General features: G+C 42.4%; 1 protein-coding gene across 1 annotated transcript; it reads right to left on the bottom strand.

Moving 5' to 3' along the window:
- Nucleotides 1–394: 394 nt before the first annotated feature.
- top1 (DNA topoisomerase I) lies at nucleotides 395–21,022 on the bottom strand. Its single transcript, XM_034207456.1, has 21 exons — nucleotides 20,729–21,022; nucleotides 20,393–20,417; nucleotides 19,134–19,230; nucleotides 18,409–18,541; nucleotides 18,082–18,137; nucleotides 17,874–17,978; nucleotides 17,692–17,788; nucleotides 17,506–17,591; nucleotides 17,259–17,374; nucleotides 17,051–17,172; nucleotides 16,813–16,935; nucleotides 16,544–16,731; nucleotides 10,131–10,275; nucleotides 9,838–9,981; nucleotides 8,913–9,098; nucleotides 5,133–5,201; nucleotides 4,868–4,982; nucleotides 4,287–4,414; nucleotides 3,938–4,032; nucleotides 3,543–3,692; nucleotides 395–1,504 (listed from the first exon to the last, which is right to left on the bottom strand). Exons 1-21 carry the CDS (start codon nucleotides 20,759–20,761, stop codon nucleotides 1,402–1,404), a joined length of 2,316 nt encoding a protein of 771 aa, XP_034063347.1. The 5' UTR covers nucleotides 20,762–21,022; the 3' UTR covers nucleotides 395–1,401.
- Nucleotides 21,023–21,043: the final 21 nt, after the last annotated feature.

The raw sequence follows: 21,043 nt of genomic DNA, 5'->3' as shown, positions 1-21,043 counted from the left end.
GAAGCATACCTTCTGATACTGCTGATACTGTACTTCATAATAAACTCACTCCTCAACCTAACATCACAATATGTCAACTTAACAGGTAGCTTTGTAGCTATCCGCCCCTGTAACAAATACAGTAATTTAATGCAACAGCAGTACCACCAATACCAGCCAGTCATTGGTTTCGTTCTTTAAGTTATTACATTCATTAAGGGGATTACATTTTTTTCAATTTAAATGAGAAATACATTGTGAGACACGTAATTGTGAATTGGACTATGACCCCTGACTTGACTAATCACTATTGATTAGATCTTTAATGGGATTATGTTTCTCTTTGTACACTCACGAAACATTGTTTTGTTTCAATCCATTTAAATGTATAAAAGGACAACACAAGGACAAAAAATACAAGGTCGATGTTTTATTTTGAAAACTACAAAGCCCAAACAAAATAAGCATCCAACCAATCGCTGTGTGATAAATGATCAAATACCAATAAATATTAATGGGAAAAGTTGTTATATCCATTCACATTTGGGAATTAACGAGGACACTGATAGACAGGCTGTGATTTATTTTGGCAAAATCCACATACCTCTTTAGAAAAGCGTCTGTCTCTTTTAGCTCTAGTACAAAAGACATGATCCTGTACTACAGCTGTTTCAAGTAACCAAGAGGAATGTCACCATTGTGAAACTGTGGAAACAGACACACACAAGTTGCATATAGGCAATGAAGAGCTTCTTTTGGACAATGCATACAGCACACGTTTTAAAAAACACTGAATCATAGTTACTGAAAAATGACAAAACATATGTACATCCCTGAAATAAACAGCAAAATTAAATTAAATGGAAAGTAAGATGACATTCTGTGTGCTAATAATTATATTATCATAGTGCTAGGGTTTCTATTCTTCACGCTGTCATCAGTCTGTCCTTTCATTGTACCAATCTTTCACATGATTACATACATTGAAATTCATCCTACTGTCTTTCATGTTGTCCCTCACAATCTCCCATACAAACATTTATTATTTCATTATTCTATGAGAATATAGAATGTCTCAATATTTCCGATGGCTTACAAATTTCAGTGCAGTCATGTCTGACAAAAGATAATACTAATGTGTTCATAGGGGTTTTATTATGGGCAGATAGCTGCAGCTACATACACACTACTGTAATTTGTATGTGCCATTTGGCTTGGTCAAATGGTTGTGAAGTTATTTTCCTATATTCACAAACAAATCCATATATATACAGCACAATTATTAAACGGTGGTAGCAGCTGCAACAAAGCCTCCTCCTTCACAGCCCTGCAGTAACCACACAGTGGAGTCATTTGACATCAACTACAAACCATCTCTACAATCAAAGGCATGTTAAAATAAGGTAAAAACATCAAGCATGTTTAAAACTCATAGTCTTTCTCAGCCATGTCAAGCGCCCACGCAAACTTCTCTCTCTGGGTTTTGTTGTAGATCTTCTCGATGGGAACGTCCCATTTCTTGCACCTGGAGAGGAGGGAAGACGGACCAGTTAAAGATAGAAAATATATTGAGCTTATCCACTCACTGGCTGCAACACTGCTCATTAGTCAGTTAAGAAATCAATTGAGAAGTGACAAGGAGCCAGTTGTGACTGAAAATCTTCAACTACTCGGCCCATGTGCATTGTATTAATGTTGTTTGGACTTCATTAGTGACCATTTCTTGTTTACTACTTTTGTATTGAACTGGGAAAAAATCCCCATTTTTTTTTTACTATATCAGTGTTATATCTTCTCTAATTTCTACTTTGATACTTTGAGTGAAATTACACATTACACTAAGTTACACATTACACTAAGTTACACATTACACTAAGTGGCAGCCAGCCATAAACAGTGTTTGATTTCTCTTTATGCAAAGGAAAGTTGCTTTAATTTCTACTTATGTCCTTTAGCACAGGCCAGGGTACACTGTCTACTGTCACCCTTATTAAAGCAAAGGGGAAAATGCTTCCCTGTGGCAGGTTGGTGGCAACATTTAAAGCAACTCATAATTTGGTCTTCATAAAATATCCACCGTTGCCGTTTAAGTAAAATCTGTTTTCGACATGGACACGTAATTTATTTGTATGTAATGCCTTTTATGACTTTTTCTTTGTGTTGTATACAGTTGGACCAAACAAATAAACAAAAGGCCTGTTGGAGAACTTGATCCATCAGGTACATTTCATTTATAGTTGGTTTTTCTGAACATATTAGTTGAGAAGCACTTGTTTACTCAATTTGTTATGAAGCCTGACTGGACAGACCATTATTCATCACTCTCTCGCCACTGTCCAACTGTCTATTATGCCAAACCATACAAAGGGCAAGCAGGGACCACAAGTGACTTCTCTGTTTTAAAAGTTAGCAGCATCATAGCTATGCACCAAGATACGCAGCAAACAAATACTGATGTTACACTCCATAGATTTCAAACTGAGAAATGTGTTTAACTTTTTAATGTAATGTGGTCACAAAAGAAAAATATCAAAGACATTTCAATTTAGCTTTTGAGTCCAGTGTTGATAGTAGAAATGAAGCAGGTACTCATAACAGGTGATTATATAAGAGCTAAGGTTCGGGTTCCTAATTTAAATATAAATAACTACCTCTTGACTTATGACTATTTCAATGAATTTATATTCATACTTACTTTTTAGTTCTGACTGTCTTGCAGGTTTTTTTCCATGAATTCAATTTTTGTTAAGCTTGCTAAACCTAAACCCACATAATTCATCTTCATTCAGTTAGCACATGTTCTGTACGATAGAGGTGATATTGAGAAATATTAACATTACTAATTGAATCAGGTTTTTCAACAGTTAAGTCAACTTTGCTAGCAAGGACAGCAGCATGTTTAAGCATTTTCATCATAATAATACATCCGCCCTGCTAGCAGTCAACCTGATTAAACTCAATGTTTTCATCTCTATTACACACATTCACACATACCACTACAGTGTAGATGTAAGTTCCCATGCACCACCCTACAAAGGGGGACCCCATCCCTTTCGCCTTACAATCAGGCAAAACACGGAGCATTCCTGTATCCATTGTGCATGAGGAGGTGGCCTTCCATAAATAGCTATGGGGCACGGGTTAGAAAGGGCTGACCACTGTTCCCCCTCTCTGTGGCCTGGCCCTCCATTCAGCCACAGACAGCTCCTCATTGACTTCCCACATGGAGGAAGGAGCGCTGTTTGGGGACGCTCCCTGGCTTTCAGAAACAAACCCCATTGTTCCTGAAGCTCACGCTTTTCTTCCTCTTATTTTCCTTTTGCAGCCGTTAGCTTTTTTGCTTGTGCTGCTCCTTTTCCTACAATGCAAGAGCATTTCCTGCCTTTCTGTCCCCAAGGTAGATATGCACCCTGCGCACTCACCCACCCAGAGAAAGCTGACCTAATAAACAGTAAGTGCGTACTCATATAATGTAACAGCTTGTTATTATTTACAGTAGTAACTCCTGTCAATAATAGTTAGAGGTTAACAGAGTTAAACAGCTATTTAACAAACATAAATACCATGCGACAGAGATGCGTGGATCCAGGTAGTTGAGCTTTGATGTGCCCAGAGAGATCTGCTTGTTCTCCTCTCTGTCTGTGGCCTGAACCTGGAGCTTCATCAGCTGCTCCTCGATCCTCTCGACAGCCTTACGCTTCATCTCCAGGATCCTGAGAGAGACACAGACAGAAGGAGGAATAAAGATGAATACAGAAAATCCTACAGAGAGAAAAACAGATATGTATACAGGTAGGGAGACAAAGAAACAGAGAGAGGAATAAATACATAAATGGCCTGAAATAACAGATGTCCTAAACATAATGACGTCTGGGAGTCTATTCAGACACATCGCATTAACGTAACTAACAGATAATACCATAATAGTCTCACACTGTTGAGCATTGATCAGACTTACTTTTTGCTCTTGTCATCATGCGAAGCCTTGTGATCAGACTTGGCAGCTTTTAGGTGCTTCCTGGCGGCTGACAGTTGATTCTGCTTCTCGTCAATCTGCAATCACAACAAACAAACACTCAGTAACGTAGATAATCTGCATCACAACAAACAAACGCTGAGTAATGTAGATAATCTGCATCACAACAAACAAACGCTGAGTAACGTAGATAATCTGCATCAACGTAGAGAGGTAAAATCTATATTTTTCATGATGACGAAATAATCCCAATATACTCCCAAGGCAACAATGACAACACAGAGGCATCATAGTTTGTGGCGTAACAACAAAACCGAAGAAAGGTTTTTACCTTGGTCTGAAGGTTTTGCATGGACTTCTCAAAGGTTTTGGGCGGAGCTCTCTGGTGGTTACAGAGGATGGCCACCGCCCGGTTGGCACGGTTGTACGACAGGACTTTAGCAGGAAGGCTGTCATCAGCTGGAGACCCAACAATTACACAACAGGGTAGGAGAAGTATCATCAAATTATTGCAATTTTGAAATCACTGACCAAAATGTTGTTGTGATTATGCATTTAAAGGAACAATAAGTCTTAATTTAGTACACTAAATTACAGTTACCAGCCCTGTTGTAAATGTAATTATGAAAAAATCTGTCGAAATATAGCATTCAAAGCCCACCTTCTCCTCATCTCATCTCTTCTCCTACATCCCCTCTTCTTCTTAAACCATTTTTAGTATATAAAGCACATCAACATTTTTTTTTGTAAATTCATATCGTACCTGTTTGTCCTACACTTGACAATGCAGAAATTCAAACCATCTAGTGTTGGTATAATTGCCAGACAATATTGATAAACTCTCAAGAGCTTAAGCACTGTGGTGACATTCAAGTGAGCTGCATGTGACTGTCTGAAGCTGCAGTTACTCACGGCAGGAAAGTTCCTTCAGCTGCTGCTGCAGGGTGATGGAGGCGTTGTAGGTACGAAAGACCTTGGCTGTCAGGCCATCCATCAGCTCCTGTAAGTGCTTATTCAGAATAGAAGTCTGCAGCAGACACAGAGAAAGAAAAGAGGGAAAGGGGGTGTAGTTAGGAGAAGCAGAGGAAACAGAGTCATACAAGTGTTACAGGAATCTAAACAGATCACTTAGACTGAAGCCCAGAGGGCGGATATTCTTCATGTGTGTGTTTCTTACATTCAGCCTGTCAAAGAGGTCATCCTCAGGCTGCTTGTTCTCCAGGAACAGCTGGAGGTTTTTAAAAACCTGAAAGGAAGTTGGCAAAGATTGTTTTAGCATGATATCACTTTGATTTGACACTTGAGACTAAAGTGCCTTCCACACCAAGAACAAAGAAGCAACAGCTTTTATTTGATTTTACTTCCGAAACAAGTCTCGTTTTTATTTTGTTGTAAAACCTTTTTACCTTTCTAATGGTCATTGAGTATGCATTTGTTAATATGTTTTACATTAAAGCTTCTGCTGATTGTCTTCACATGCTGGACTCTGAACAATGTGATCTGGAAAACCCTTTCAGTGTTACTCCTTTTACTGTTAATGTTGTTCATGAAACCTTATCCAAGTCAGATCCTAAGAAACCGGCTGGCCCGGACAGATAGCTGCAGATTGTATTGCTCCACCTCTCACTACTCTTTTTAACCTCTCCCTCAGCACAAACACAATTCCAAAAATATGGAAGTCAGCTTATGTCCTGCCTTTACTAAAAGGAGGGGAGGCAACTATTTAAAAATAATTATAGGCCAATCTCTAAATTGTCAGTTCTGGCTAAGGTTCTTGAACGCCTAGTGAGTGAACAGGTAAAGGAGTTTTTATGTACAAATGACATCCTGTCTAAACATCAGTCAGGCTTCAGAAAGCAACATAGCACCATCACTGCCACAATGAAAGTGGTGAATGACATTGCGAGTATTTTAGATAATAAGCAGAGTTGTGCAGCTCTATTTATTAACCTTTCCAAAGCGTTTGATACCGTCAATCATCGCATCTTGAAGCAGAGGCTGGTCAGTATTGGCATATCCAGCCATGCAGTGGGTTGGTTTGTGAACTACCTCTCTGAAAGGTCCCGTGTTCACTTTGATGGGCTCACTTCTAAGTGGTTAAACATTACAAATGGTGTTCCTCAAGGTTCTGTTTTAGGTCCACTTTTATTCTCCATCTACATCAACAGTTTAGGTGAAAATGTGGATGGAGCAACCTTACATTTGTATGCGGACGATACCGTGATGTACTGTGCAGGTCCCTCCATTAAGGAGGCTGGTGTTAAATTACAAGCTGTTTTTAACATTATTCAGACTCAGCTCTCTGAACTAAAGCTTCTTTTAAATGTTGATAAAACTAAGGTAATGCTCTTTTCAAAAACTAAAAAGACACCAGAGCCTGTTTTAGATATTGTAACTGCACAAGGAATAATACTTGAAGTGGTTACCTGTTATAAATACCTTGGTATCTGGCTTGATGATTGTCTCACTTTTAAACTTCAGGTCAATAACCTGCTTAAAAAGCTGAGGGTTAGACTAGGTTTCTTTTTCAGAAACAAGTCCTGTTTCTCGCTTGAGGCCAGGAAAAGGACTGTGACCTTTTTACCTGTGCTGGACTATGGTGATCTGGTCTATATGAATGCACCTGCCCATTACCTGATCAAGTTAGATGCCGCCTATCACAGTGTACTGAGATTTGTCACAATTGTAAAGCACTTACACATCACTGTACACTGTATGCCAAGGCAGGTCTGCCATCACTTACTGTACGAAGGCTCAGTCATTGGTACACGCTTATTTATAAAGCCATGTTGGGTAAACTCCCGTATTATATCTGCTCTCTGATAACAAAGAGAGTTGCAAGCAGCTATTGTCTGAGATCGCATGAAGTAGTGTTGTTACATGTGCCAAGAGTAAGGGCTGTCTTAGGTAAGACAGCTTTTATGTGCGCAGCTCCACTTGCTTGGAACAATCTTCAGCTAGAATTGAAACTGAGCAATTTCATTCCTCTGCATGTTTTTAAAGCTAGGCTAAATGAAATGCTCGTTGATACTATGGGTACTTGTAAATGTCGATAACTATGTAAATGTAGCCTGTAAATATAATGTATGATGTCCTTTATTGTTTTATGTTGTTTTATGTTTCATGTGGAACCTATTTGCAGCAGGTCTCCCTTGAAAAAGAGATCTATGATCTCAATGGGACCAATCTGGTTAAATAAAGGTTTGAAATTAAATGAAAAATGGACAGCGTGGATCAGGGCTCTAAGATTCATAACAAAATGTGGATCTCTTTCTCACCATTGGGTTTTATACTCAGCCATTATTGGTAGAAATGATCTATAACATAATAATATGGTTTAAAAATTATCTTCTTATCTTCTCCTTTTTCAAATTGGAATTACGGTAAATACAATCTCCATATGCAAAACTTTTTCATTTTTTGTTTTTCAAAGTCAGAAAGATTCTTCATTTCCCCCAACTACTGCATAGGATACTCTAGAGCAGTGGTTCTCAACTGGTCAGGCCTTTTTTGAAATACTAACATATAAACTACCCATTCTGGTACACTGAGAAGAAAATAAATAAATCTATTACTACCCGACATATTAATAATATTTTATGCCATTGTTTGTTTTTCACTTTGTTCTGACAGCTTGCTGCTCCTCACAGAGAGAAGAGTAAAGAGGAGATAGTCTGTGTGAATTACTTTAAATTGTGGGTAAGGGTAGATAGCCCCCATTGTTCTGTGACCTGTCAATCATCAAACTGGGGGTCATATTTCATTTTGTGTTCATTTTTATCTGAAGTTGTACCCATGGATGTATAAAGAATAGTTATAACGCAAAGTTATTTTCCGTGGGGACTTCCGGCAACAATCTTGATTCTGATCAAAGGCCAGAAGACTCGGAAAAACATCAGCAAAGATGTTTTATTGAGAAGTTGATCACTACGTGACAGAAGTTTTCAAAACCGTTCATGGTCTCCGGTACTTCCAGTCCAACTGCATGCACAGCGTTAGAAAATCGGGCCTTCAAAATAAAAGTTTGACTTTTTTGTTTTTCTAAAAAAAAATGTCTTCACTCACACATCTGCGACCCACTTGAAACGGGTCCGCGACCCACCAGTTGAGAACCACTGCTCTAGAGACTGTTCTTACACTAAGCAAACATTGTGACTTTCAAGAAGTTTAAAATTAAACTGAATTATTTTGAGTCAATGCTGTCTGTGTGCAAATGTTTTGTATAATCATTTAATGTTATTCAAATATGTGCTTTTGTGTTCATTGTTTGAGAAGAGGTGGTGGTGAATATAGGCCTAATAAAACAATACATAAAAGGTAATCAAATTACAATTTGGGACCCTGACACAGCTTAGGCATGCAGAATGTGCTAAGAGTCACAGAAAAATGTTTTGTTGTTCGTGAGTGTAGGAGCTCAACATTTTTTATTAATATGATAATTATTGATATTATTGATGGAGCAAAGTGTTTGGGGATGCACAATCACATTTCTGCCACATGGAGGCGCCATAATAGTTGTTGTTCATGATGACAAGTGATGGTGATCTATAACAGGTTAATGTGTCTTAGAATGTACTTCAGTGTGGAATGGAGTATGCAGAGAGGAAGTGTAGCCTGTGCCCTGGCCTGTAGAAGAATGTGTGACTGAAAGATGTGTAGCGTGTGTATGTGTGCACAAGTGTGCGCTTGTGTGTCTGTAAACTCCGGTAATAGCAGGAAACAGACCACCCTCCAAGGCAGTGCTGACGGAAAGCTTTTGTGCCTGATCACCTGTCTGTGTAAACATCCTTCTCAGTGTGGCAACTTCTTGTCTCATTAACACTAAATTATCATATCTGTCAAATGCACATCCAGCACCACCCTCATAGAAACACATAAAATCACAGTCTTGTGCTTTAATGCATTTTTTCAGTTTTTAACTCTTCTCTCCACACATTCCCACATTTCCAGTTCTTACCCTCTTCTCCACGGGCATCTTGTTGTAGTAGCGGATGGAGTCCTTTCCCAAGAAGTCAAACTCTACCACGTACTCCTGGTCGTCCATCTTGGGGTACAGTTTAATGTGCTCGACCCGCAACGAGCAGCAGCCTACTGTGTCCGCTGTCTCACCTTCCTCCTTTTCGTTACCCGCCCTCAATGCAAGCTACAGGGGAAACATTATCACACATTATCTCAGGATTAGTTTTTTCACTTGCAGTTTATAAAGGTAAACCGTGTGGTTAATGCAAAATTATAAAATAGGATCCTTACTTAAAGTAAAACCGTACATTTTAGCATTTGATCGCCAGTTTGCAAAGTATCATTGTTGGGAACATTACACCTATGTTGGATTTCATTTCACCGATTTTTTTAATATGCATAACTAGTTATAATCAAGATAAAATAGTGTTTGTTTAAAGGTCCCCTATTATACTATTTTTTCAAAACTATATTATAGGTCTCAGATATATACAAAACATGTCTCTGAAGTGTTAGGCTCGAAATACCAAACAGATCATTGTAGCATCCCATAAACCCCTCAGTTTCAGCCCTGTTTCAGCCCTGTTTCAAAATGGCTGATTCTGTGTCTGTTACTTTAGGAGGAGATTATAGGTGATAAGGCAGGTGGGTGTTACCTTAGTTGGTTATTGGCTAATGGTTACACAACCCAAAAAAACATTATGACATCACAAAGTGGCTCAAATCTGGTCAGATTTTATATAAATGGATCAGGACAAAAAGAGAGGGGGTCTTTGTTCCTGAAACTTTCAGAATCTCTTTACACAGAGGGGACACATGTTTATGTATAAAAGACATGAAAAAGTGGGATTTGCAAAATAGGTGACCTTTAAAATATGTTTCCTTCTATTTTATCCATACAGTTTTAGTGTATTTCTCCTCACCTTGTCTATGAAATACAGTGCCACGGATCTCTGCCTGATCCTCATCTCTTTTGACTTCCAGTCGTCTCTGTACTGGGTGCGGAGGCGACCCACACACTTCTTCAACCGTCGAGCAGTCTCATATTTCTGCCAGTCCTTTTCCCCCTGCACACACAAACAGTTTTTTGCAATATGGAACAATCAGACAGATCTTCTTTTTTTTTCATCAAGAAATAACTGTGGAATTATCTACATGTAGGATTGAGTTTATTATGCTTTTAGTTTTGCAGCTGAAGGTGTGAGAGCACAGTTACCTTGATCCTGGAGCTGGGATTCAGCATGATGTACTTGATGGAGCCCTGGATGTTCTCCGTCCACGAAGCCAGCCAGGTCACCTTGTTGTCATGGCGAACTTCCTTCCATTTTGTCCCTGGGGGAGGTTTAGGGTGCTTTGAGTCCCTACAGAAAAAATGCAGGTTAACCTTAAAGAAGTTGACAACCTTTTTCTCATGTGTTATAATATTACTTTCTCTGGATGAAGCGTCCACTGAGGTAGTGTCTCTACCTTTGTGTTGATTAAGGTGTTTTCATTTTCGGTACAATATACATCATTTATTACAGACCTAATACTTAACATGAGGTATTTGTTTAATTCATATCTGATTGACACTTGGTCGATATTTGGTTTGTACATAATAGCATTGGGGTTGTTGTTTCTAGGCTGTTTGTGTGATAAATGTTGAGTTAATTGCTATTCAGAAGGAGAAGGACGATATAAAGGTATACTTCTTCCTACTCCTTTTTGGACATACTTATTGAAGTTGTTTATTTATATTGTTTATGTGAAGTTGTATAATAAAAGTTATTTAAATTAGACTGTTCATTTTATTATTTGTGTTTACTTATTTATATAATGTTAAAAAACAAATAAGAATGACTATGCTTCCATAAAATACTTTGGCTTTTTTTATTTTGATAAGATTGTAAGCACTTCAGCAATGAGACAATAGCTTACATATAACTGTTAAACAGTCCCCCCTGTGTCGTGTTATTGTTTGCACACAGCATACTCTGACAGGAAGATTAGCTTTGACACAGTGCCGGCATGTGTGCGAGTGTGTCTCAGTGATGCTGAACATCTGACATACTAACTAAGTACATAATTTAGCTCGTTCCTCTTTGATGGCAAATTAATGCTAAACATTAAGACTCTCACACACACACACACACTGCCCCTGAGACCTTAAGTGACAGACGTCAAAAGTTAAATATGTCCACTGTCTTTAAATAAATCCAGCAATCACAACATGGCAGATAAAAGATTGAACGGGAGATAAAGGGAAAAGAAAGTAAAAGAATAGAAGAGGTTGATAGAGTTGTTAAGAGCAGGATAAAGATTGTAGTCTATTTGTCTACTTAGACAGAATAATAACTTCAAAAATTAACTTAATACTAAATCAAAGCCCATATGTTTGTTATATCTCTCACAGGCTCTGCCCTCTACTGGACTCTATGGGTACTCCCCTCGATCCTATCATGCAAGCATTCATCCACTGAGACTTTCTAGACGTAGCCAGCCACTGGGCGGGCCTACCTAAATGCGCGCGCATCTCACCGCATAAAAGGAGGCCTCGCCTCCTTACTGCCATCCCTTTCTCTTCAGCAAGGCAGTGAACAACTGAGTGAAGAGAGACGGATAAAGAAACTTTTGTCATATGAAGAAAAATGGACTCACCTGTGGAGCGCCCCTGTCCTTCGTGTCCGGGCCCCATTGAAGGTGACGAGTGACCCCCACTGCCGGTGTATCGAGTGCCTGGGGTCCGACCACGCGGCGGCCAACCTGGCTCCGATTGCAGTCTGCAGCTCCTGCTGACTGATTCCTCGACCCGGCCGCCATCAAAGGCTGGCGCTGTTTGAGGGGTGCTACGTCTCGCCGGTGGAAGACCCAGAGCTTGACGTGGTGGAGATGGAGGACCTCGAGCAGAGAGTGCCCTTCGTCTTCGCCATCCCAGCTGACCGGGCGTCGGGGACGGCGACCGCCAGGAAGGCCATCAGCACAGGTCTGCACGACAGGACTTCTCGGCGGTGATGGCTATGGCGGCGGAGCACGCAGGCTTGCCGCTCCCCCCACCATTGCCACCGAGGCTGGTGAGCCGCCTGCGTCAGGGCCTCTACGGCCCGGCCTGTCCAGCACAGCCGGTCTTCGTTTCACCCCCTCTGCCAAACATCTGGTGGTGTGTGGAGGCCACGTGGCAGCAGCCACTGAGAACGAAGGCTCCGGTGGCTACTTGGGCTGGAATCCTCAGAGTGGAGGGCCACTCGGACATGGAGTGTCCCGGTGTGCCCCCACTGGAGGAAAGCCTAGCGGCCCATCTGCTTCCGCAGACAGCCGGGTGGGCAGAGGGGAGAAGGCCCCTGCCCCTGCCCCCGCTGTCGCGTGACCACGAGATGCTTGAATATCTGGATAAGATATTCAGGCTCGGGGCGCAGATGGCGGCGGCCAATAATCTAGGTGTGTTGGGAGTGTCACTGATTTCCCCTCAGCAGGACACTCCCGCCCCCCCGCCTGAGGACGGGAGTGATTATTCGGACCGCTGCGTGGGCCAGATGAATAATCTGGTCCACGGTAAGGCTACCGCAGCCAGTCGGGTGATGGCCCTGACCACCGTGGCGTCGAGTCACGTGTGGCTAGGTTTGACCGCACTAACCAGGAAAGACCGAGATGATCTCCTTGGGGCCCCCATTGCCACAGAAGGGCTCTTCGGATCGATATCCTCGGTCACCCAGTGCTTCAGTCGCCTGGAGGGGGAGAGGGCGCAGCTCAGCCGCGTGCTGCCGCTGGCTAGCCCTCAGGTCTATCCGCAAGGGGGAGAGCGCTCGGCGGTGGTAAGACGGAGAGAGAGGCGCCGGTTCAGAGCCCCTAGAGCTCCTGGCGCGCCCTCTGCCTCCACGGTCCGTCCTGAGGTACCGGATCAGTACCGGCCCCCACAAGGACAGATTGGTCGAACCAGGCGGGCTCCCGCTCCGGCTCCGGTTCCGCCGCAGCAAAGGGGTACTGGGTGGGGAGCTCCGTCTTCCAGGAGTTGACTGGTGGCAGGAGGAAGCGTCCCGGCGGAGAGAGGGGAATTCTCCAGCCTGGACGCGAGGGCGAATCCCGCCTCCTCCCTATTTGACCCATTGGTTACAGTCATCTTTCAAAAATAAAAAAGATAAATTGTATTCCAGTCTGAGTGTCTCTTCTTTCCACACACCCACACAGCCACATAATGTTGACAGTACAGTTTCCCCACTCGCTGCCCAGGTTGTAACTCCAGTAAAGGAGGCAGCTAGTGCGCATGTGCGGGTGAGAGTGATAAAGCGCGCTATGCGGGTACAGGGACATTATGGCCGGCGCAATTAACGCAGAGTGTAAAAACTCCGCTTGATGCATTTCACTGTTTGGGTGAAAACATCATGGCGGAGTGCGCGCTCCCACGAGAGTGCGCCGCGGCGCGTTCAAGGACCTCAGTAGAGAGTCGGCCCTTTCTGTGTCGACCCCCCCATAGCCATAGAGCTTGCCTTCACGGGGAGTTTTGCGGCGGGACGGGCCGCCAGAGAGTACCACAGCTTTATTGCTGGGGCCCCACAGCTGATCGCACATCCCCTAACACAGTGTTATGGGGAATGGAAGCGCAGCTGCATGTTAACGGAGTGGATGGACAGGACGCTGAGACTGGGTTATTCACTCCAGTTTTGCAGCATCCCTCCTCCATACACAGGCATAAGAGAAGCAAAGCTATCATCGCGAGGGGAGATCGTTATCTCTCAGCAGAGGTTCAGGCCTTGGTGCAAAAACAGGCAGTGTCTGCTGTGCGCACGCAAGACAGAGAGGGGGGGCATTATTCCCTGTACTTCCTGGTTCCCAGAAAAACAGGCAAATGTATGCCCATTCTGGATCTTCGCAGTCTGAATCTCCACATTGCACGCATAAAATTCCGGATGTTAACTATAAAACAGTTACTGGGACTGGGACCGAAACACAGAAAGTATTTGCGTTTTGCCTTCCAGGGGGTGGCCTACGAGTACAACAGGCTGCCGTTCGGTACTCCCTGTCCCCACGCACGTTCAGCAAGTGTGTGGCCGCAGCGCTCCAGCCGCTGCGCAGCCATGGCATGAGAGTTTTATTTTATCTGGACGACCTCATAGTTATGGCCAGGTCCAGGGAACGGGCAATGTTTTATACAGCCCAATTGATCCTACACCTAACCAAGTTGGGTTTTGCGATCAATTGGAAGAAAAGCACCCCCATACCTCACCAACAGGCGTTGTATTTGGGAGTGGTGCTCAATGCAGGCAGGCTACGCGCCACCCTGTCAGAGAGCAGACAGGCATCCTTACTTCGGGCAGTTTGCAGACTGCGACAGGGGGCAACAGTGACAGCTTTGACTGTCATGCAGACCCTGGGTCTCATGGTGGCGGCTCACGTTGTGGTCCCGCTTGGGTTACTGCATATGCGCCGCCTGCAGAGGTGGTTCTCCAGCCTGCGTTTAGATCTCAAGAGACACAAACGGCGTCTGGTGACCATCCCCCCCTCAGTGGAGGGGCGCTGTAAATCTCTCCGGTAGTTCACCAGCAGATGAAAAACACCCACCTCTCTGCCTCTTCCAAGGGACGAGGGGACCGTGCAGCAGAGTTTCAGTTAGATTTTTTTTCGTCGGTCAACATGTCCGTTAAAGTTTAAATCTCAGGACAAAAATTTGAAAAGTGCCGGTCAAAGGCCTTCTTTGTTATTTATTGAGCTTTAAAACAAATGAATAACGACTCTATATAATAATATAAGAATAAAACACGGAGCCTCTTTTTTCCTCCCCCTCTTCTGACAGCCCAGCAGCTGATCTCTGAGCAGGAGAGGTGGGGAGAGGAGGGGCTATTGCTTCAACGTTATCAGCAAATGATCGTATATGCGTAAACACTGAACCGTTTGCCCCCCCAGAGCGTTTTGTTTGCAGATCTACCCACCTTGGGACCCGTTATCGTTGTGGCCGAACCGTCTATCTGATAGTGAACTGTAGCAGATACGACCGTTATCGTCCTCGTGTGGCCGGGGCCTAAGACACACGGAACAGCTGTTTGAGTGCTTCGGGGGTGGGGTAACTGGAAAAGCTCTGTCCAAGAAACGCCTGGCAGGCTGGCTCTGCGAGTGTATTGCACATGCCTACGGACAGGCGGGGAGAGCCTTCCCCACGGGGGTCCGTGCACACTCTATACGAGCTATGGCTGTGTCAACAGCCTTATTTAACGGCGTGAGTGTGGAGGACATATGCACGGCGGCATCTTGGTCAACGCCAGGCCCCTTCATAACGTTTTATCTCTTGAACATGTCTGGCTCCTTTTCATCGTCTGTGCTTGCTGGGGCAACGCAGGACTGGTGAGGAGGGAGGGGGGCTGTGGGTCAGTGGGCATCTGACCCCCTCCCGGGACATAATGCGCTTACGTGGGGGGACGTGACGCACGTCAGGGTGTGCTCTGTCAGCCGCAGCCTCTTTTCTCTCCACGGTTACGACCGAGGGAGAGGTGAGTGAGGCGCAGCGGCTGCTAACCAGAAAGCCGGTCAGAAACAGTGAGATGGAACAGCAGTGTTGTTGTGGGACGACAGCGCGTGTATACATCGGGGCTCCGCCCACTGTACCCATAGAGTCTGTGAGAGATATAACGAGGGGTTACGTATGGTAACCCTTGTTATATAAACACAGGCGGAGCTCTCTACATAGGACAGCCCTGTCTGTCCTATGCTGCTTGCTGAAGAGAAGTAAAGGATGGCAGTAAGGAGGCGAGGCCTCCTTTTATGCGGTGAGATGCGTGCGCATTCAGGTAGGCCCGCCCAGGAGCCGGCTACGTCTAGAAAGTCTCAGTGGATGAATGCTTGCATGATAGGATCGAGGGGAGTACCCATAGAGTCCAGTAGAGGGCTCCGCCTATGTTTATATAACAAGGGTTACCATACGTAACCCCTCGTTATGTTCCTCCTGTGTATCTAAAAATGTAACTAAAGCCTAAACCCAATGTAAGGCCATAAGACCTGAATCCTAAGTAATGTATCTGACATCACCTGGTAAAACGATGTGAGAGGCTGGAACGGCCTGAAATTATTAGATACAAATGGGACAACACTTTGCTGGGCCATAACATCAGGTTAGTGACAAAACATGTTATGTGCAATTGTGGGTTTTAAATTCGTTTTTTATGCCTAATTAAAATGTCTTCCAGGCAGGCTTACATACATAGTGGACAATGAAGAATTGTCAAATTAATTATTTACTTGTTTAGTGTCAAAACATAATTCAGCAGAATTTAATGTAATGGTTGATTAGATAGCCTATGATTTCATGCATTTGTTATGTCCCATTTAAATCCTTAAAGATAATTCAGTGTTTGTGTTCAACAGTGTTGAAATTAATATGCCAGCCTGACATTTTTTTTTTTTTAACCCTTCCGTGCTTCCCCTGGTAACCCTGCTTTTAAAGTCAGAAAGCTATAAACTGTGGGTAATTCCCTGTGGAGAAAATGTGCGGACTTATGGTAGTGTATATAAAAGGCTCAAAATGTTTGCAGAGCTCACTCAAGCACGTAGCAGTGGAACCAGAAACGTTACATCAAAGCCTGTCAGTGAGTGTGGGCTTTGGGATTTGGCTTAAAATGTAAAGTCCATGGCAGTGATTGTGATAACAGTGTTGGTCAGATTACCCACTTGCTACAGTTAATAATTATGTCTTGAGGTCTGATGCGTAGTTTCAGCCTGCCCATTTTAGGATGATCGCCTCGTCCCCGGAACAGGCCTGGCGGCTCGATGCGGAAGTTTCCGATCCTCTCTTTGTGGTTGTCCATGATACAGAAACCATACTCCTGGAGGAGTCTCTCATTCTCCTCTTTGATTTTCTACAAAGTGTATGGCAACATTAATATACAACAAAAGATTGCAGAATGTTTTCAGGGTTAAAGGAATTAATCCAGGCATACCAGTTTCTCCTGTTTTGACATCTGTTTCCTTGCTTCGGATTGGGCCTTGAAGAACTCACTCATCTCACTGAATTTGCACTTGTTCAGGTCGGTTATCTTGGACTTCTCCTCAGATGTCATTTCCTTAAATGTAAAGAGTCATCTGAGGCATGTATAACATAAATACTTCAACTTTGTACCCTCTTTAGGCTCTTGCTCGGGACACTTTTATAGCAAAGCTTGAGTCTTATCTCCTCACCTTCCTCCAGTCCTTAAGAAAGTTCTTCCTGAAGATATCCTTAGTGGTGTACTCATGATCCAACATCTTAGCAAAAAATGTAGCCACCTCCTTGGCAGGAGCATTAAGTTTCATAGGTTTTCCTACAAAAACAGAACAATCACATTGTGGTGTAAAATGAAAAATAAACAAAAACATGACCCGTTTTTTTTTACCAAGATATACTCACCATCGTAGTAAAACTTGACTTTGTCATGCATGGGTTCATACGGAGCTGCAAACACTGGACCCTTGTGCTCAAGGAAGCGCCACTTAGAGCCATCAGTAGATCTTTCCTCCTCCCACCTAATCACCACCAACAACAACAAAGTGCGACCCATGAGGGAAAACACAAATATGGTATCTACTTGCTGTTTATAACTACCCTTGTGTGATTTCCTGAGAAAAATAACTATTTCTCCCTGACATTATCTTACCATTTCCACTTCTCCTCTTCTTCTTTTTTGGCTTTCTTTCCCTCGGTTACCTTTTTATCTTTTGTCTTCTTTTTGGGCTTTATGTCCTAGATCAAGTGCAGAAAACAGAATAACTCTGGAGAACAAGAACGGCAGATACACATGAGAATATATTCATTAAAGATAGTAATGAAAAATGTAATGAACCTCTTCTTCCTCCTCCTCCTCTTCTTCATACTCATGTTTCCTCTTCTTGGCCTTTTTGTCATGCTCTGTCTTGACTTTTTTGGGCTTGTATTCAAATCTGTGAACAGATGTATTGATAATCTTACTGTCTTACATTTCAATAAGAAAGTGACAGATTATTATTTAATTTGTATGATACCCACTCTTCATCATCATGCTCTCGCTTGGAGGTCTTGTTGTGTTGGGGAGAAGGGTAGAAGCCATTGTCCTCTTCGGGCTCACTCTTAATGGCAGCAGGGCTTGTATCTCTAAGTCACACATTGAAATGCAATTTAGTAAAGTAATATTGTATTAATCATAACCAACTAATTTAATTGTACATCAGTCAGAGAAAACGCAATGCATTTTTACCTCACATATCCATTTTCTTTCTCCTTTTTAGGCTTGTCTACATGGGATGATTTAATCTGTAAGAAACAGAGAAAGATAAATTAGCAAATGTAATTTAAACAAACTTTCAAACCTTTGAACAATGTTCAGACTGTCTTCACTGTTGCTATTTGTAAAACGTTGCTGAAATGTTACAGAGGCCATTGGTGTTGACCTTTTTAATGATCATGAAAAAACTAAAATTGTTAACCTAATTTAACAAAAATAATAATGACAAGTAATGAGAAAAAAACATATTTAGACTTAAGATCCCTACAGCATTTTATAAGCGGCAGACTGACAACAAACCTTCTCTTCTCTCCTCTTCTCTTTGTCCTTGTCTTTCTCTTTGTGTTTTTCCCTGTGCTTGTCTGAGCTGCCGTTGCTGTGCTTCAGCTTCTCCTTTTCTTTGTGTTTATTTTCAGAGTGGTCCTTATGTTCGCTAGAGAAAGAAGCCACCAAAGGTCAGAGATCAAGTGCAAGAGGTCAGACGTGGTCCAGATGCGCAGACAAAAAAGTGACTAAGTCGCTAACTACCAGTATTAAAAACGTTTAGCAAACAATAAGACTCTCGTAGACAACAGAGGGTGAGATTGGCCCAATTTGTGACACATCCTAGCCTGAAAGCATTTCATCCACATAAAAAGTAAGCATAACCACTGTCCCATAAGGGTTCAGATTACAAATGCATCCATAAAAGTGGATTTCATTGAGTCTTTGTGATATATGTTTGCTTATTTAACATGGCAGGGTTCTTTGACGTTCCATCAAATCAGCAGCTTAACTTTCTTGACATGTTCTTGTTGAAAAGATAACCTTTTTTATGTTAAAAACAGACAGAATCTTTATCCAAATGCATACTTTGTTTAGATATGATAGAAAAAATCATCAGCTGGTATCATAATGTATACTGGAGGATATGTACATGTGAGGGGTCGAGGTAACACTGATAGCCTATCATTTCAGGGGCTGTTAAAACCTCCATTGGTCAGTTTTATATCAGAAAACCTTAACTCGAGAGGAAGATACCCTACCTGTTGCCGTGCTTGAGTTTCTCTCTCTCCTTGTCTCTCTTGTGGTCTTTGTGTCTGTGTTCCTTGTCTTTGTGCTTGTCTTTATGTTTATGGGAGTCTGTGATACCAAGGAGAGATCAACTTATTTAGCAGCATACAAAGAAAAGCTGAATAAAAAACATTTTGTCAAATGTATATCCTAATATCCATTGAAATGTGCCTTGCATTTATTTGAGGATCATGGCACACCTGTTGTAGCTGACCCACCATTCCCCTAAGGTTCAACCTCCAGGCCACACCTGTGATGTGATGTTGGATATGCTATTTCCTTCACACAAAGGACTTCTTCCCCTCTAACATTGTAGGTTATTTTTTCAGGGCAGCTAGTCATGTGATTCTGCTTTGACAATTATTGTTTGGCTTTCATAATAAAATGTTTCCTGCTGAGTTAAATTCCTCCAGAGGTAGATCTGTTTTGGCTTGATCATCACCTCGTGGCGCCCTGTTGTCATGGCAGTTTAATAAGGGTATTATTATCTGCTATAGGAAATTGTAATAGGCCTACACATCGCAATTATAAACCCAATCAATTCCCATAGACTGCTTTTGCTTCCCATCATCAGACAGGAAATTAAAACACAAGAAAAAAAGTGATCTCAACTCTGCAGGAGTATCAGATACTCTTGTGTTGAGGCACATTTTTGCAAAACTGACTGCTGAAGGCATATGCTTTTAATAATGTAGTGCAACTTTATTTTCTGTGACCTGACATGTTATGCTCATGTATGAGGATTCCCTGTTGGTAGTGCAGATAAATGTCTCTAGCAGGGAGTGCAGCTGGTGGAGAAATACGGGCAGGGTGAGGCGATAAGCGCCCGCCTCTCGCCTCCATATCACGGCAGACAGTTGGCTCTGTGGTCGGCTCCCTGGCTGTTACATCCAGAAAAAGAAAATGGCGCAGAGACTAAGTCCTCAGCCACAATTCTGCTACTTTCGGCTCCAAAATGCGTTATAAATGCACGTACAGTTTATCAAACTGAAGCATGCAAAATAAACACGATGCCAGGTCCTTTGAGAATACCCCAGCAGATTAAAAAACAGAGGGCCGGAAGTGTATATTTTAGACCCTATTTTTGAACAATAGCCGCAAGAGAGTGGAGGAGAAGGGACTTAGTCTCTGGGACGCCATTTCTGTGCTTTAAAAACTAACAGTAGACAGATCACGATTCCGACAGGAAATAAGACAGACTATGAATACAAATCCTATACAGAGGACCTACCGCTTCCTTTGGATCCAGAATTCACCTGAAAGTTGTGAAAAATATGATTTTAATATTTCAATTTTGAAAATGCCGGTAGCACGGTTATTCAAGTTTCAATTGGTATTGACATTTACCCTAGAAATGCATGCATTCAACTACAGTAACATAGGCCCACAAATACTGCACATAATTTAAAAGTGTTCATTAAAAGAACAAAGAAAGCGGCACAACTTACTACGCAAACTAACGTTTCTTAACCATTATTTAATATCATGACGATTAATACGCCGAGATATTACAAAGGAATTAACACAAATTGACATTTAAAAAAAAGGGTAGATAAGCAAAAGGTACCTGAGAGTCTCCATGTCCATGATCTCCGCTCATGGTCAGGTTGTTTTTGTTTGTAGAGCAGGTGAAGTTATCTCGGTAGACAGCTGTTAAGGATGAGAGGCTCGGGGAACCCTCACTGACACACTGGAATGGAGTCCCAATGTTTACTGAATGCGCATGCGCACACCGAGAAAATGCTGGTCCCTACCTGAACCACACTCAAAATGTCAAGGTACGTCAATGTGGTTATATTTTCTTTTCAATTCAGTCACCATTTTAGGACATTCGTAAAGGGAAAAAATGTCTTAGAGCATTATATTCTATCAGGGCTTTAAC

Source organism: Gymnodraco acuticeps, unplaced genomic scaffold (genome assembly GCF_902827175.1).
Source record: "Gymnodraco acuticeps unplaced genomic scaffold, fGymAcu1.1, whole genome shotgun sequence".
Classification (NCBI taxonomy): domain Eukaryota; kingdom Metazoa; phylum Chordata; class Actinopteri; order Perciformes; family Bathydraconidae; genus Gymnodraco; species Gymnodraco acuticeps.
Note: the sequence above shows the minus strand (reverse complement) of the source record. Positions and strands in the feature narration are given on the sequence as shown.

Excerpts from the sequence above, each read along its gene's own strand:
- top1 (XM_034207456.1), bottom strand. The coding sequence starts at position 20,761 with ATGAGCGGAGATCATGGACATGGAGACTCTCAG. Across the intron at positions 9,099-9,837 it reads CACTGTATTTCATAGACAAG|CTTGCATTGAGGGCGGGTAA; the intron begins GTGAGGAGAAAT and ends TTTCCCCTGTAG. Across the intron at positions 4,033-4,286 it reads TGCAAAACCTTCAGACCAAG|ATTGACGAGAAGCAGAATCA; the intron begins GTAAAAACCTTT and ends TTGTGATTGCAG.